Genomic DNA, 17,700 nt, shown 5'->3' with positions numbered 1-17,700 from the left:
ACTAAACAGAAAATTATAATCCAAAATCGGGTTTTTTCATGTTGTCATTATTAATCACCCTAATAAGTATTGCTTTGAAAACTTTTTAAATCATATTTTTCATTTTTTTCCATCTAAAATATATGTTCTTTTATCACCATTGACATTGTTGTTGTTATTTTGATGTCCACTTTTTCCATACTGAATGAAATAAATAGGTTGAATGACATTGAGGGAGCCAGTGTACTCTGGCTGGTTGTTCTTCCTCTTGTCAGCCCTTTTTTATTTTTGTCTTTTATTAATTTTTTTTGGGGGGTCTTTTTATGGTGTCAGTCATTGGACTCCAGCCATGTTGGGGCACCATCTTGATGGGTTTCGTTGAGCAAATCATCTCCAGTAGTTATTTGTTTCTAAGCTTGATACTTTCTCTAATCAGTTTATTTTTGCCAAACTGCTAAGTTATGGAGATGTAAACAAACCAACTCTGGTTATCTGGCAGTGGAGGCGATAAACACACACACATACCTGTGCCTACTTTCAATTTTGATTTTTCCTTGCTTTTGTAGACATTTTCTTCCCAATTTTATTAGTGTCATGGCAACCCAAGTCTTTTTTAACGAAACTCCTTTGATGGAATCTACTTTCTTTACTCTCTCTGTCCACTACTACTACTACTACTACTACTACTGCTACTACTACTACTGCTACTACTACTACTACTACTACCACTACTACTAGAATACCCTCTGTTCTTCTGAACTTGACTTACATAACACTTCCATCTCTCTCCTCCATCACATTCTTTCCTGTCACTCTTTGACACCAAACTAAACTTTCTTCTTTCTTGGAACAAGAAAACGTTTGTATATGCCATTCCACCCCTAGCTCCCACCAGCACCGTCCCTCTGTTCCTCCTCTCTCCTCCCTCCCCTGCAGTCGTTGATCTCCAAACATTCAAACTGAGTATCAACCATATCAGTCGCACTTTTTGCCTTTGACGTGATGGACATCTCTGCTTCTCTTGACCAAAACCATTGAAAAAAAAATTCTATCAGTGTAAGAAAGTAGATTAAGATGGTGATGATGATGATCCTTCATTTCTCTTGATATTAAATCTTCCTTTGATAATGAGCTTCTGGGATGACAGATTTAAACTAACCTAGTAGTTCCTTCTTTTCTCACCACAACGGTGTTATCATCATCATCATCATCGTTTAATGTCTGCTTTCCATGCTGGCATGGGTTGGATGATTTGACTGAGGTCTGGCGAACTAGATGGCTGCACCAGGCTCCAATCTGATCTGTCAGAGTTTCTACAGCTGGATGTCCTTCCTAATGCCAACCACTCCAAGATGTTTACACCTGTCTGCTACAAAGTGCTGGCTAAAATCTTAAGGAGCTTGCCTTGTAACCACTTGGTTTTGAGTCCAATGAGTGAACCAAATAGAAGATAAAGGATGCCATGTAGTACAGAGAAGCATTAGATCTAATAAAATAATATCTAGTTCAAATATCGTTCTTGATTGTTTAAACAACGCTTGGATTGTGGGTCTCTGGTCAACAATAGGTTCGTGTCAGTCTGCCTGGCTGACCGAAGAGTTGACTGGATTAGATGTAAATAGTCGTAAAAATACTTCGGGATTTCTGGCTAAAATTCTATGTGAAATTACAAACCCAACAATTATTCGGGTAATAGAGGACATAAAAATAATTTATTCAAATCGATAATTACCTTGAATTAGTATCTTTTTGATTAAGAGTGTTATTTATTTGTCTATTTGATGGTATTGCTATATAAGCTTGGTTTCTTTCTGAGTAAATAAGTTATTTGCTGTTAAACAGCAGTAAATCAGGATGTAAATCTAGTCTTATGTGGTTTTTATGTTGTCAAGATCTTGTGTTTTGTCCTTTCACCTGTCTAGGGTCCCTGTGTATGTGTGAACAAGCTTAAGGGCTGGAGACAAGATAGCTGATTTTATATGTGTGTGTGTGCGCACACATATATATATATATATATATATATATATATATATATATATATAGATAGATAAATGTCTATGTATGTATGTGTGTGTGTATGTATGTATGCGTGTATATGTATGCATGTGTGTGTGTATGCGTGTATGTATGTATATATGCCTATGTGTGTGTATATATATATGTATATGTGTGTGTGTCTGTATTTGTCCCTCAACATCACTTGACAACCAATATCAGTGTGTTTATTGATAGTAGAAGGTTGGTACAAAGGTTTTCCTTTAAATTCAATGAGCAATATGCTTCAGACTTTTAGAATGGAATTCGTGAGAACCAGAAATGAAATGAAAAGCGTGGGCTTGAAGCATGTGTTATCACACGTGTCATTCAAAAAGCTTTTTAAACAGGAATATAAAGAGGTGTTGTTTTCAAACTTTCATTTCATATTTGAAAAAATATTCAGACAATGGATATTTCAGAAGAAAATCTGGCTTGGTTTACCAGCTGATGTTTGGAAACGAATACCTCTGAATCCTGGAAACCAGCGTCTTTCAGTTATAATGGCATTAAAGAATACTCTATATTTGGTGATTCAACGACATATATATATTATACTCTCGGAGTGGTTGGCGTTAGGAATGGCATCCAGCCGTGGAAATCATGCCAAATCAAGCTGGAGTCTGGTGCAGCCTTTCAGCTTACCAGTCCTGGTCAAACCATCCAACCCATGCCAGCATAGACAACGGATGCTTATGATGATGATGATATATCTATCTATATATATATATATATATATATATATATATATAAATATCACGTAATTGGATGGCTGTTCACTCTTCTAAGGTCCTGTGCTCTTTTGCATATCTTCTTTTCCATCCTGCAGGAGGCTTAAACCCTATTGGTTTGGTGGTGGTTGTCAGTTTAGTTACCATCAGCCGAGCTGTGCAACAGATTGTATTGGGTTACATTTTACCAGTGGCACTCGACAGCACCTTTCCTATCTTGCGGGTTACTTGGCAATCTCACTAGTGCAAGGGGCACTTTTGATCCCCATTTCTGTCAAGTAGTTGGTTACCAGGATGGAATTGTGACGAGCAATTTTTAGTAGGGTATGTTCAGAGTGTTGTTACTGTTTCCTTCAATCTAGAATTAAAGGTGTTGGCAGGTCAGCTTATTAGAAAATGATGTACTAAAATTTCAATAATGTCGGACAATTATTACTGTCTCTCCAAAAAAAAAAAAAAGAAAGAATTGTTAGTATCTCTTATTTGATGATAGGTCTCCATTTATTCCGAGGTTAAATAATAACATGGTCTTGGACATAAACCAAGGAGAGCTCTTTGAATTTCATTATTAGAAGACTGCCCTTGTAGTAGATAAATGTTCTGCTAAGCAACATCCTGCCATGTCGAATTAGGAATCGTGTGTTTTGAGCGTGAACCATAACACGCTCAAAACGAAGCAGCCTAGAATACCAAGTTGCAACCAACTAGCAAAAGTTCATTGAAAGTGTGTATCTGGACATCATTGCATATTCATGAATCTCTAATATGAGGTTTATTCCCTCCTACGGTCCGTTTGCCTGTCTGTCTTCATGAAGAAAATAATTGATGGCAAAACTGATCTAAGTTATTTGAAGCACAAGAGGTTGCAGCTCTATGATACATGGCAAATACTGGGACCATATTTGAACTAGATATTATTTTATTAGAACAGTAAACAAAGATTTAATGCTTCTCTGTACTGCATAGCATCCTTTATCTTCTATTTGTTTCACTCATTGGACTGTGGCCATGCTGGGGCACCATCTTGAAAGGTTTACTCCAGTGGTCCTCATGCAGGCATGGATGTATGGTTAAAGTGTCACTTCACAAGCATGAGGTTTTGGGTTCCGTTTCACTGCATAGTTCTTTGGGCATGTTTCTTCTATTACAGCCCCTAAAGCCTTGTAAGTGGATTTGGTTGTTGGAAACTAAAAAAAATAATAAATAATTGGCATTAGGAAGGGCATCCAGCTGTAGAAACTCTGCCAGATCAAGATTGGAGTCTGGTGCAGCCATCTGGTTCGCCAGACCTCAGTCAAATCGTCCAACCCATGCTAGCATGGAAAGCGGATGTTAAACGATGATGATGATGATGAAATGGTGTGTGTGTGTTTCCTTCTTGTCTCCATATGAGTTTCACTTGACAGTTGTCACCAGTGGCTTCATTAAGTGTCAGCTGCTGGCAGTCTCCACTACAAAAGCACATCCAGGGTTTCTTGACATGTTGCACAATCTTTGTAAACAAAAGGCTTGTCTCCGTGTCATTTGTTTCCACTTTTCCACATAACCATGTCCAGGCTGTTTGTTGTTTGTTAGACTGGGAGATTTACTATATCACTGGGAAGCAGGTGGGTTCTGGTGACAGGAAAGGAATCTGTTGTTAGAAAACTTTGCACTAACATACACTCGTCTGACCCACGCAAGTATGGGGGGAAAATAGACATTAAAACAATGCTGAAAGTAAGGTGATTGGGTACTTGAATGTCACGAGGAACTTGTTGTTTGCCACACTGATACATACATACATTTATGGCTGCCCCCTCTTTATCGAGTATGGCCATTGCACGAAGCTTAACTGTTACTGGTGCAGTGATCGAATGTGACTTTTTAGCCCAGCCAAAGATCTACAATATCTTGTACAAAATTGGCAATTATACATACATACATACAAGCATAAATAGCACACACACATGCACACACCTATAATTTCACATGATGGGCTTCCTCATGCTTGCATCTGCCAAATTTCATTCACAGCATATTAACTGACTCAGACCCAAATTTATGGAAGAAAATATTTGGCAAAGGTGCTGCACACTGACATCAAACTTTGTACCATACAATTGCACAAGCAACATCTTAACCACTTGGCTATTCTTGTGCCCAGTTAGGTGTAGAGCTGGTACTCCCTCAGTTATGATGACAAGGGTTCCAGTTGATCGGATCCCTGGATCTGCCTACTTGTGAAATTAACATGCAAGTGGCTGAATACACCACAGACACACGTGCCTATTTCTTTACTACTCACAAGGGGCTAAACACAGAGAGGACAAACGGATTAAGTCGATTATATCGACCACAGTGCGTAATTGGTAATTAATTTATCGACCCTGAAAGGATGAAAGGCAAAGTCAACCTCGGCAGAATTTGAACTCAGAACGTAGCGGCAGACGAAATACCGCTAAGCATTTTGGCTGGTGTGCTAACATTTCTGCCAGCTCACCGCCACAGACACACATATCCTTAATGTATTTCTCAGGGGTATTCAACATGACACAGAATACTGGCCCTTTGAAATACAGGTACAACTCACTTTTGCTGGCTGAGTGGGATGAAGTAATGTAAAATAAAATGTCTTGCTTAAGGACACAACATGGATTATGTGTAGAACAAATCATTAGAGTTAATGATTGCACTCCCTTCGTTACAGGAATATTTTTAATTAAATAAAATTATACTTTTGGTTCCGTCAACATTAAGTTAACCCGCATTCGACATGTTGCGAACCTACATTTGACAAGATGTTGGTCCAGGGAAATATTTAAGGGAAGCATTTAGGGCTGGGTGCTCTTCTTATCAATGACCTTTACCTGTTTTAAATAGGGGATTTTTTTTTATTCCAAGGGTCTTAGAAAGTGCAGAGTGGCTGGTCATAATGTCAACATGGACTGTGAAAATCATCACCAATTAGCTTTAAACTGGCAACAAGCAGGAAACATCATTCGTATATTGCTGTGTGTGTGTGAGTTTCCTTCAGTTTCCCCCTCCAAATTCTTTCACAAGGCATTGCTTGATTCCGGGGACTAGAGTGTTGACAAACACCAAATGTATCATCAGTTAACATCCGTTGTCCATGCTGGCATGGGTTGGACGGTTTGACCAGAGCTGGCAAGCTGGTATGTGTGTGTGTGTGTGTGTGTGTATTCACTTATTCTTTTATTAATGTTCAGTCAATTGTTTCTTGCTTTGAGTAAACAATACAGGACAAAGAAGAAATGGAATTCTACACCTCACTTATTGGTTTTTATGCCATTGTTTCATTCTCATATGAATCTTTTGTTATGTATAAATCTATTTTCCTTTCAAAAGGTTTTACTTACAGCTGTTAATGGTTCAACTACTTCATTTTTTTTTTTTTAATCCTGTTTTCTCTCAAATTTCCAAGTTGTTTTGCCAACCTTTATATTAAATAAGTCTTAACCTGCTTCCTGTGTTGTTGTCAACACCATCTGGTGGTATCAGTGTAATGCAATATTGGCTATAAAATGCTGACTTTGTTTTATGTTTTGACAACCTCTTGCCTTCTCTTTGCCCTTGTTTACAAGATCAATGCTGAAATGTTGTCTTTTCTGTTAACACGACCATACTTAGTCAGCTTTAATGACATTCTAACGATTTTTTGTGTTAATGATTAAATGTCATATTTCTTGATGACAGTCTCTCTCTCTCTTAACTATTTATCATTATTATTATTATTATTATGATTATATTATTATTATAATCATTATTATTATAATTATAATTATTATGATTATTATTATTATTATTAAGGTGGTGTGCTGACAGAATCATTAGCACGCTGGACAAGATGCTCAGCGGTGTTTCAGTTGTCACTATGTTCTGAGTTGAAATTCCGCCGAGGTTGACTTTGCCTTTTATCTTTTCGGGGTCAATAAATTAAGTACCAGTAAAACACTGGGGGTCAATGTAATCAGCTAGTCCCATCCCCCCCCCCAAAAAAAATTTCAGTCCTTGTGCTTTCAATAGAAAGGATTATTATTGAAGATGGTGAGCTGGCAGAATCTTTTGCACACCGGGCGAAGTGCTTAGTGGTGTTTCGTCCGTCTTTATGTTCTGAGTTGAAATTCTGCTGAGGTTGACTTTGCCTTTCATCCTTTCGGGGTCAGTAAATTAAGTACCAGTGAAACACTGGGGTCAATGTAATTGACTGCTCCCCTTCCCCAAAATTTCAGGCCTTTAGTAGGAAGGATTATTATTTGCAGAATCATTAGCAGACCAAGCAAAATGCTCAGCGGCATTTCGTCCATCTTTACGTTCTGAGTTCAAATTCTGCTGGTGTCAGCTTCGCCTTTCATCTTTTCTGGGTCAATAAAATAAGTACCAGTTACGCACTGGGGTTGATGTAATTGACTTGATCCCTCCCCCAAAATTGCTGACCTTGTTCCTAGATTTGAAACCAATATTTACAATGACCTGTAAAAAATATATCTGGGCTCTAGTGGCATTTAAGTGCAGAATGTGAGAAGACCCCCTGCTAAATATTTTATGGGACACTTTCACAATTCTGTCAATCCATACTACTAAGACCAACATTGCAGAAACTGTTTGGGAACTGCTACCTGGGGCCTCCTGGCCATGACTGGCCAGAGACAGCGGTGGAGGGGGTCTAGGAGAGGTTCCTCCTTTAGGAGTAATGAATCCCTGAATGTTGGATTTACCATAAATAGGATCTTCCAACTTATGAAGGCCATGGAAAAGTCTAACAACAAAAATATTCTGTACTTCTTGCCTTTTTTTCATTTCAGCTTTTTTTTTTCCTGACACTTTCTACACACACACACATATCTATATAATATATATCATCATCATCGTTAATGCTAGCATGGGTTGGACGATTTGACTGAGGTCTGGCAAACCAGATGGCTCCACCAGGCTCCAATCTGATCTGGCCAAGTTTCTACAGCTGGATGCCCTTCCTAACACCAACCACTCCGAGAGTGTAGTGGGTGCTTTTACAAGCCACCGGCACAAGGGCCAGTCAGGCGGTACTTGCAACGGCCACACTCAAATGGTGCTTTTTATGTGCCACCTGCACAGGAGCCAGTCCAGCGGCACAAGTGCTAGTAAGGCAACATATATATATATATATATATATATATATATATATATATATATATATATCACACACACACACACACACACACACACACACACCACACACACACACACACACATACAATGAATACTCTGTAAACCCAGTACAGCCAAATGGTTTAGAATTTTGCTTTGCAACCTTGAGGTCCCTGGTTTATTCCCACATTTTTTGGTAATCTCTGCACAAGGGAATTGAGTAAACAGAACCTAGTTAATCCCATATATTTAAAAAACTACAGCTTTTTTCACATACTTTATGCCATGCTGATTCTACTTGAGAATTTACACTAAGGCTACACATGTCTGTGGAATACTCGGTCACTTACACATTACTTTAGGAGCAGGTAATTCAGGTGATTGGACAGTTGAATAGTCACTGGTCAAAACCACCACGACCCTTTCCATGATCACAACCACCCTCACCACTACCATATCTCTTTCCTTATCTGTCAGGGTTAACCAGGATTTTCACAGGCTAATAAATAAGCGATGACGTTTGTCTCAGCTTGTTGATCACTTTCTCTAGTGTCCTTATTACTTGATGTAGGTCTAGTGCTTTCCTTTCCTTTTGTTTTTTCTTTTTTCTTAAAAGTGCTTCAACCACCCTATTTCTGAATCCAATGTTGTAACCCCCCATTATTTCTCTCTTTTTGATAGCAACCTGCCTAAGATTGCCTCTGATTCTATTATACGACCTTCCTGATTTAAAATGACCTAAATTAAAACCTTTTTGTCAAAAACATTCTGAAGCATTTAGCTGTACCGGGTTTACATAGCATTCATCATATATAAAACAAAAACGTTACAAACACACCAAAAAGCTAAAATGGAAAAAAAAGAAGGGAGGAAATGTAAAATTTACTGAAATAATTAAATGAAACACAGATACCTGTACAAGAGTGTGAAGTAGTACAGATGATCAGTGTCCACAAAATCAATGTTATACCTGTGTACTCGTGTGTGCGTGTATAAATATATATATATATATATATATATATATATATATATATATATTTATACACGCACACACGAGTAGACAGGTATAACATTGATTTTGTGGACACTGATCATCTGCACCACTTCACACTATTGTACAGGTACCTGTGTTTTGTTTAATTATTATATATATATATATCATTATATACATCATCATCATCATCGTTTAATGTCCGCTTTCCATGCTAGCATGGGTTGGACAGTTTGACTGTGGGCTCCAGTCTTGAGATATACACACACACACACACACATACACACACACACACATGCACTTTCATATTTGCACACATATAGATGTGTCTTTGTTTTTGACTTGTTTTAGTCATTGGACTGCAGCCCATGCTACAAACACTTCCTCATTCTGTCTCTTTCTGCAATAAATGTTACATTCTCTCTTTTTTCTCTCTCTCCATTGTAGAATATTCTTTCTGGAGACTTAACATGCCAGTTGGAGACCATGGCCACTCAAGCAATTCTATACTGGATTCCTTTGTGACACCCAAACTATTCCACAGTTTAAAATTCCCCTCTGTGCGAATGACGCGCTCAAATTCAACCTTAAGCCGAGAGGAATCTTGTGAAAAGGTCGGACTGCTGAACTTAAGAGCCTTCATCTTCCTTTTACTATGGTATTTTTTCAGTTTTTGCACTTTGTTTCTCAACAAGTACATTCTCTCAACGTTAAGCGGCGACCCCACCTTGTTAGGTGAGTGAATTCATTTTTTATTTTATTTCCATTTTCCTTTTATCTTTTATTTGTTTTGATCATTTGGCTATGGCTGGACCGGGGCACAGGTCTCAGTCACTAGTCATTGCCTCCGTGAGGCTGAAAGTTTGAAGATCATGCTTCACCACCTCATCTCATGTCTTCTTGGGTCTAGCTCTACCGCAGGTTCCCTCTACAGTTAGAGATCAGCACTTCTTTACACAGCTGTCCTCGTCCATATGCATCACATAACCATACCAGCACAGTCGTCTCTCTTGCACACCAATTTGGATGCCTCTTATGCCTAACTTTTCTCTCAGGGTGCTTACACTCTGTTGTGTATGCACACTGATATTGCATATCCAGCAAAGTATGCTGGCTTAATTTCTTTCAAGCCTATGCATGACCTCAGCTGTCACAGCCCATGTTTTACTGCCATGTAGCATAGCTGTTCACACACAGGCATCATACAATCTGCCTTTCATTCCAAAAGAGAGGCCTTTAGTTGCCAGCAGAGGTGGGAGCTCTCTGAACTTTACCCAGCCTAATCTTATTCTCACAGCTATGCTCTTGAGCATCCACCTCTGCTACTAACTTGGTCGCCTAGATAATGGAAGCTATCTACTACCTGTAGTTCGTGCCCCTGGCAGTTGATGGAGTCTAATTTCTGTACATTTTCAGTGTTTATTGTACCTGTGCATCTTCCATAATGGGCTTCTTTCAGTTTCCATCTACTAAATCCATTCACAAGGCTTTGGTTGGTCTGGGTTATTTGAAAACACTAAGGCAGTAAGATGGCTTAATCACTGGCGCATTGTACAAAATGCCCTTTGGCACCTCATCTGTCCCTACGCTCTGAGTTCAAACATAAACAATTACATCATTGAAATCTCAAAGCTATGAGATAATCCATGATTAATTCAAACCAATGTGAATGCATAAGCATTACATCTGACAGAATAATTTGAATGGTAAAGGATTAGGATGCATTTTATGAGTCACTAAATCATATAGGAGCACTCCATCAGTTGCGACAACAGCTGATACGATCAACGGAACAGCCTGCTCATGAAATTAATGTACAAATGGCTGAGCACCCCACGAACACGTGAACCCTTAATGTAGTTCTCAGGGAGATTCAGCATGACACAAAGTGTGACAAGACCGGCTCTTTGAAATACAAGTACAATTCATTTTCGGCAGTTGAGTGGACTGGAGCAACGTGAAATAAAGTGTTTTGCTCAAGGACACAACGCGTGGGCTGGAATTGAACTCATGACTTTACGATCATGAGCTAAATGCCCCTAACCACTAAGCCATGCACCTTCACTAAATCATACACACCAGCTAACTCACTCACTCACTCACTCCGATTTGTTCTCATTCCTTCAAGGTCTAAAAACTATTTACAAAGCTGTTGTTATTTTAAAAAGGGTGTGGACACTTAACGAAAACTTTTCTTCTTTTCCTTTCAGGCAATTTTTTTTTTCTTTTCTTGTTGGTTTGCAAAATCAATCTGCATTCGAGACTTCAGCTTTGCTATCAAACTGAGCCGTTTATGTTTTGACTGAGAGTCATGTCCACATGACTCGAGTCAAAGTCAATAAAAATATTTTGGTTTTTTTTTTTCTTTTTTTCCCATTGTTTTGAAAATGAACTCGGAACCATAAAAGTATTGAGACTTTTTTTCTCTTTCCTACCCAAACAAAAAGAGAGATCATTGTGCAATTAGTGCAATTAGTGCAATCACACATTTTGTATATGCACCATATGTGGCTTGTTACGCTGAAACAACTTAAACGGCCACAGCTGCTGCTGTTGCTGCTACTACTACTATTACTACTACTACTGTTACATGTATGTATTGAGTATGTGTATAAATGGTTACTGCTGCTGCTGCTGCTGCTGCTACTACTACCACGTCCACCATTGTCACATGCATGTGTGTGTGTGTGTGTGTCTGAATTGTGTTAGAAATCATCATCATTGTTACATGAATTGGCAAAATTGTCAGGGTCAGGCAAAACACTGTGCCGAGTTCAAATCCTGCCGAAGTCAGCTTTGCTTTTTATCCCTCCAGGGTCTATAAAATAAAGTAACAGTCAAGTGCTGCAGTAGGTTTCCCCCTTTCATTAACAGATCTCGATTGTTGTAATACTCTTTGCTTCACTTGTTTTCTTAAAAATAATGAATTTAGTAAAATAAGTTTGTCATTATTAAGCTGGTGTTTGAAACCTAAATTAAAACAGGAGGTTTGCATCATGGAGTAAAGAGTGGTCTTAGATAAATTGCTGTCAAAAGGGTTAATCATCTAACCCCTTTTTCGTTAAATTTGTGACCCTGGGCCTATGTTAGACACAACAGATATGAAACTAAGGTACTGAACCATGGATGGCATAGTCAACAGATCAAACTTTATTGCGGGTAATGTATATGTGTTGTTTATTGAGAATAAATAGCATTTATTGAGATATATACCTGTCTGATAAATTTATGTCTCACCTGTTTGACAAAGATAAAGTTTCATTTACATTTAATAGTTCAGCAATTAGGAGATGGGAAATGCAACTCTCTTAAAAAGAAAGAAACAAATGAAAAATAAAACCTGACCAAAATCAATTTTCTCTCCCAACCGAGACCCATCCCACTTTATAATAATGGTGGATGTAACCTAGTTTCTAGAGAAGTGTTTACTATGAAAAGGGTGGGTGAAAATGGTTATGAGGTCTTAATAAGTTAGTTAACTGTAACATGGGGCAGGCCCTTTTTGTATCCAGGGGCAGAATCTCAAAGCCAGAGCCCTTGCCTTTCTCGCCATGGTTGATAGAGATAAGGACAGGGTTTTGTTTTGAGGTCAGCTATATTTATCATTCTCCACCCAGTTGTGCTGACCTGTTTGTGGCTGTTTGGTGTTGTTGTGTGAATGCGCGTGACTTGGTAGTTAAGGTGTTGCTCTCATGGTGTCACAAGATCACTGTTGTGTTTGGGAGTGAAAGCACTTCATGCCACATTGCTGCAAATGAATCAACTTCCGACTGGCTGTCGTCCCATTCAGCAGAGGTGTTGGGGTGATTTCATCACTTCCACACTATGGGAATCAGATAACTGGCCCCATGAGGCCTAGGACTCGAGACAGTCATGTGTAGGGGGTTTTTTAAATTTTTTTTTTTCTTTTTTTCATAGTTGTTGTAAGAGGTTATTAGGTTTCTTCACATTCTGAATTCAAATCTCATTTGAAATACAGTCTGAATTTAAAAGTACATTTTATCTTTTATTTGTTTCGGTTATGAGATTGTGGCCATGCTGAGGCACCACCTTTGGGAAATTATAGTCAATTAAATCGACAACCCAGTTTAAAAAAAGAATTTTTAATCTATATCTTTTTAAAACCTGGTCACTTTTGCCAATCCACCAAGTTATGGGGTCATAAACACCAGCATCATTTGTCAAGCAGTGGTGAGGGACAAACAGACGCATGCACACACACACAATATGAGCTTCTTTCAGTTTCCATCTACCAGATCCACTCACAAGGCTTTGGTTGGCTCAGGGGTTATAGAAGACACTTGTTGAAGGTGCTGTGCAATGGGATTGAACCCAAAACCATGTAGTTAAGAAGCAAGCTTTTTGCCACACTGCCACCCCTGTGCCTTGGAAAAGTAAAATGAAGAAAATAAAAGATTGTTAAATTCTTCTCCTCTCCTATGTGTGTGTGTGTGTGTGTGTGTATATGCACCCTATGTTGGTTTCAAATTTTTGCACAAGGCCAGCAATTTCAGTAGAGGGGTTAAGTCGATTACATCAACCCCCAGTGCTCAGCTGGTACTTATTTCATCAACCCTGAAGGGATGAAAAGTAAAGTCGACCGTGGCAGAATTTGAACTTAGAACGTACAAATGCCTGAAATGCTGCTAAGCATTTTTCCTGGCATGCAACCGATTGGGCCCCAGATCCCAACTCTATATACTTACGTATTGCCTTAACCCTTGATGAGGTTGCAGAAGCATTGTTGCAGTGTATGATATGTCATGGGCATTTTTTTAAAAATCCTGCTGGGACCCATCTCTCTTCAGATCTGAAAACAGCTGATTTCTTTCAGAGAGGCGACAGGAGTGGGGGGGGGGTATTGATCCTAGTATTGGACTGGTACTTGATTAACACACTGAAAGGAGGAAAGGCTCAGCTAACGTTGACACAATTTGAACTCAAGTGTGCAGACAACTGGAGTGAATACTGCATTTCCATTTATCTGATGTGCTAACAACTCGGTTGACTTCACACCTACATATTTTATCTTCGTCATCGTTTTAACCTCCACTTTTCCTTGTTCACATGTGCCAGTCTAATTGAGACAGATTTTTCTATGGCTGGATGCCAATTCCTATCACCAACCCTCACCTATATTCCGAGCAAGGTAATATTTCCCCCATGGCTGGCCAGACATTTTGCAAAATACTGGAAATGAATGCCATTGCTTGTATGATAGGGACCCACATTTACATCTAGCATGCAATGGCAAGACAAGGAGAGACATACACACAACACATCTGTACATGTACAGGAAGTCTGGTGCAGGCATTGGCCTGGCCAGCTCTTGTGGTACCATCCAACCCAAGCTAGCATGGAACACGGACATTAAATAATGATGATATTTTTGTGTCTATATGTATGTGTATATATATATATATATATATATATGAAATTTTATAATAAATGGAATATATATGGCTTGCCCATCATTTTGCCTGTTGAAAGTTTAGCACTAAAAACGATTTTCTTTTTTATATAAAGAAGAATTTGATTTTTCATTGTTTCTGAGATGTTAAGTATGAGTTGCCGTAGTGTCCTCACAGATTGTGGTAAACATCTTCTTTTCCAGGATGAAGAGAGAGCAAACCATCGAATGTAAACTAATAATTAAAAAATTCCAATCGTTATGCTGTAGTTTATGAAAGCTGTTTTTAATTTCCAGTTACTCTTTTGTTCCTTTAAATTCATTTTCAGGGGCCATGCAGATGGTTATGACAACGGTGTTGGGTTTTGTACAGATTTATCTCCCTTGCGGCATGTATGTCCCCATACAGCGCGAAGGCAAACCGCCCAATTTCTGGAGGAACATGATAGTTGTTGGGATAATGAGGTAAGAAATGATGTACTACTGAAATTATTATAATTATTGTTATTACTACTACTACTAAGGTGGTGAGCTGGTAGGATTGTTAGCATGCTGGACAAAGTGCTTAACAGTATTTTGTTCTGAGTTCAAATTCTGCCGAGGTTGACTTTGCTTTTCATCCTTTTGGGAAGTCACTGAAATAAGTACCAGTAACGCACTGGGATCGCCCCAAAATCTCAGGCCTTGTGCCTATAGAAAGGATTGTTATTACCTCCACCTTAGCGAAGGCAGAGGTATTGTTTTCAGTTGCATCTGTTTCTTTGTCTGTGGACAAGAAATCTCAAGAACCGCTGGATGGATTTCGATGAAGCTTTCAGGGATGTTTGGCCTCATGACTAGCACAAACTGATTAGATTTTGGGATCAATCCGGTACTGGACAAGGATTCTGGATTATTTGTTATATTTGCTTTACTTTACATGAAGTATTACGATCTCTGATTATCTCCCTTGAGAGCACGCTCCTAGTTCCCACACAAATCATGGCAGAAGCATCCTGGACAAAGATGATGCCTAGCAGCATTTGATTCATGTTCTGAGTTCAAATTCCACTGAGCTCTTCTTTGCCTTTCATCCTTTGGGGATTGATGAAATAAATATTTGTTGACCACTGGGACCAATGTAACTGACTTACCACTCTGCCTAAAAATTCCAGGCCTTGTGCCTATAAGAGAAAGGATTATTATTATCATTTCCTTTCATTAAAACTTTATTTCAGCTGCCTTAGTACCTGGCGTCCTCTGGAGGCCAAGAGTAGCAAGGGCACTTTTGTTTTGCTCTGCATGCTAAAATCATCACCACGTCTATTCCATATTAGATGGAGAGTGCTTTCTTTAGTATATGCGCTGTACCCATCAAGGGTAACTTTTGTAGTTCAAGGATATTGGAGTTACCAGGCAGTTGCTTAATATACTTCTCCGCTCCCTTCTTTACCATTCCCAACACACCAATTATTATTATTATATCAGTAGTCATATTTTTATCACATGCTTTCACTGCATTACCAAGTGCAGCTGTGTGTGCCTTGGGTATTTACTGTGGTTTGTTGTGATGCTCTTATGGTTACTGTATTGAACATGTTTTACATAGGATGTGCATGGTGCCTAGTAGTGCTATTTTCTGTATGTTATATATACTTGTTAGTCCTGGTGTTTTTATCATTATTATTAGTAGTAGATTGGCAGATCTTTTAGAATGCCAAACACAATGCCTTTCAGTATTCAATTTCTTCTGTTTTGAGCTTAAATCATGTTGAAATCAATTTTTCCATTCATCCTCACCATGATAAAAGGAAGAGGAAAAAAGTACTCGTCAGGTTCCGGTATTGTCGAACCCTTCTGTTACTATATTTCTAGTAAGATTATGCTATGTGCCTACATGTGTTTGGTTCATAGACACATGTAAGCACCAATGACAGTCTCTACTCAGTCACCCGATCTGCTAGAATTAGCAGCCAAATCACCAAATCACATTCTACCACCTTATGAAAGAAGGATGCATTAAGTGAGATAGTTTTAGGTATGTTGTCTGCAAATAAGATGGGATGGTCTTGGCTAGAATGTCTATGGACATGGGTCTGTTTGTTCAGGATTGGCATGGAGTTCAGCAATATGTTCCTATATGATTCTGTCTGTGTGTTGCTAATATTGCTTCTTATACAGTAATTTCCACCCAACCTAAACAGCTCTTTACTCTTTGTTTCGTTTCAGATTTATAACCGTTGTTCTTGGACTTGTTGCTCTAAAGTTTGTGGCAGTATCATTCACAGAGACTATTAAAAGTTCCGCTCCTTTATTCACAGTATTCATATCTTGGGCTTTAATTGGGGAACGAACTGGGTTATACACATTTCTCTCATTAATTCCTATAATGGCAGGACTTGCTCTTTGCTCGGCATATGAACTAAGTTTTAGTATAAAAGGATTTGTAGCAGCATTAGCCACAAATATCACAGAATGGTAAGTCATTTCTTTTTCTCTTCCATGTTATTATTTAAAAATTTTTTTGTCTTGTGTCAAAATTTGTGAACAATAGCATTGTTGGTTACAGGTTTCCAGTGAGCCAATCTCCAATTCAATACATTTCTGAAAAGGAGAATATGACAAGGGAGTCTTTGTAAGACAATACAGAACAATTATCACAAGGGACTTTTGCTTGAAAAAAGCACTTGTTTTTCAGTTTTTCTTGTAAATGTTTACCTCTTTCATTTATAGGCATCAATAAAAGTACTCTGTATTCTGTGGTTCTTGAGAAATGATTCCAACAGACATAATTTGAATATATATAAAGCTGAGGTTCTGATAACCCTTGGGAGTGTTAAATGGCATTTCGGGGCATGCAACAAAAGTGTGAAAGTGTATACTTTCTTGAAGTTATTTCTGAGATGGAAATTATTAACTAATTCTAAGTAACTGTATTTTGTTGAGCAGCTTAAGCTCTTTATTATACTATATATGTAGATTTAAACCTTTAAGAGATTATAATCAAGGATTATCTCCTCCTTTCATCTGCAACAACATACTTGATGACCTCTCTTGTTTTGGTTCCATGGAAAAACTCGCCCAGTACACCTGGGTGGGCATTATCAGACTTAAGCAAAATAAGGACTGGGGTTGATTTGTTTGACTAAAACCCTCATGGCCCTGCCCAGCATGGGCGCAGTTCAATGATTGAAACTAATAAATGATTAAAGATGTGGGCCTCAGGAAGGGGTCAAGATGAGGAGGGGATAACATTGATGTTTATATTTACTTCTTCAGGAAAAGTCATTTGGAGGAGGTTTTCTCTTTCAATGATGAGGGGACCCCTTTGGTGCTCAGCCTGCTAGAAATAGCAGTAAGATATCCTTCAGATCAAACCCACCTCACTAAAAATGAAGGACATTATTGAGTAATGTTGTCCTAGATACATTGTGCTTGAAACCATA

The 17,700-nt window shown here is 38.5% G+C and overlaps 1 protein-coding gene across 7 annotated transcripts in view; it reads left to right on the top strand.

Annotated features, from left to right (window-relative positions):
* Positions 1-17,700, top strand: part of LOC115218088 (solute carrier family 35 member E2A) — a 64,974-nt gene that overhangs the window by 31,284 nt on the left and 15,990 nt on the right. For all 7 annotated transcript variants that reach the window (XM_036507972.1, XM_029787869.2, XM_029787870.2 and 4 more), the window contains 3 exons: positions 9,313-9,600; positions 14,605-14,740; positions 16,484-16,732. In XM_036507972.1, coding sequence (XP_036363865.1) covers positions 9,336-9,600; positions 14,605-14,740; positions 16,484-16,732 — 650 coding nt within the window. In that variant the 5' untranslated portion in view covers positions 9,313-9,335. The remainder of the gene's footprint in view (positions 1-9,312; positions 9,601-14,604; positions 14,741-16,483; positions 16,733-17,700) is intronic.

The sequence above is a fragment of the Octopus sinensis genome, linkage group LG12 (assembly GCF_006345805.1).
Source record: "Octopus sinensis linkage group LG12, ASM634580v1, whole genome shotgun sequence".
In the NCBI taxonomy this organism is placed as follows: Eukaryota; Metazoa; Mollusca; class Cephalopoda; order Octopoda; family Octopodidae; genus Octopus; species Octopus sinensis.
The sequence above is the reverse complement of the archived record's forward strand: the minus strand, read 5'-3'. Positions and strand labels throughout refer to the sequence as shown.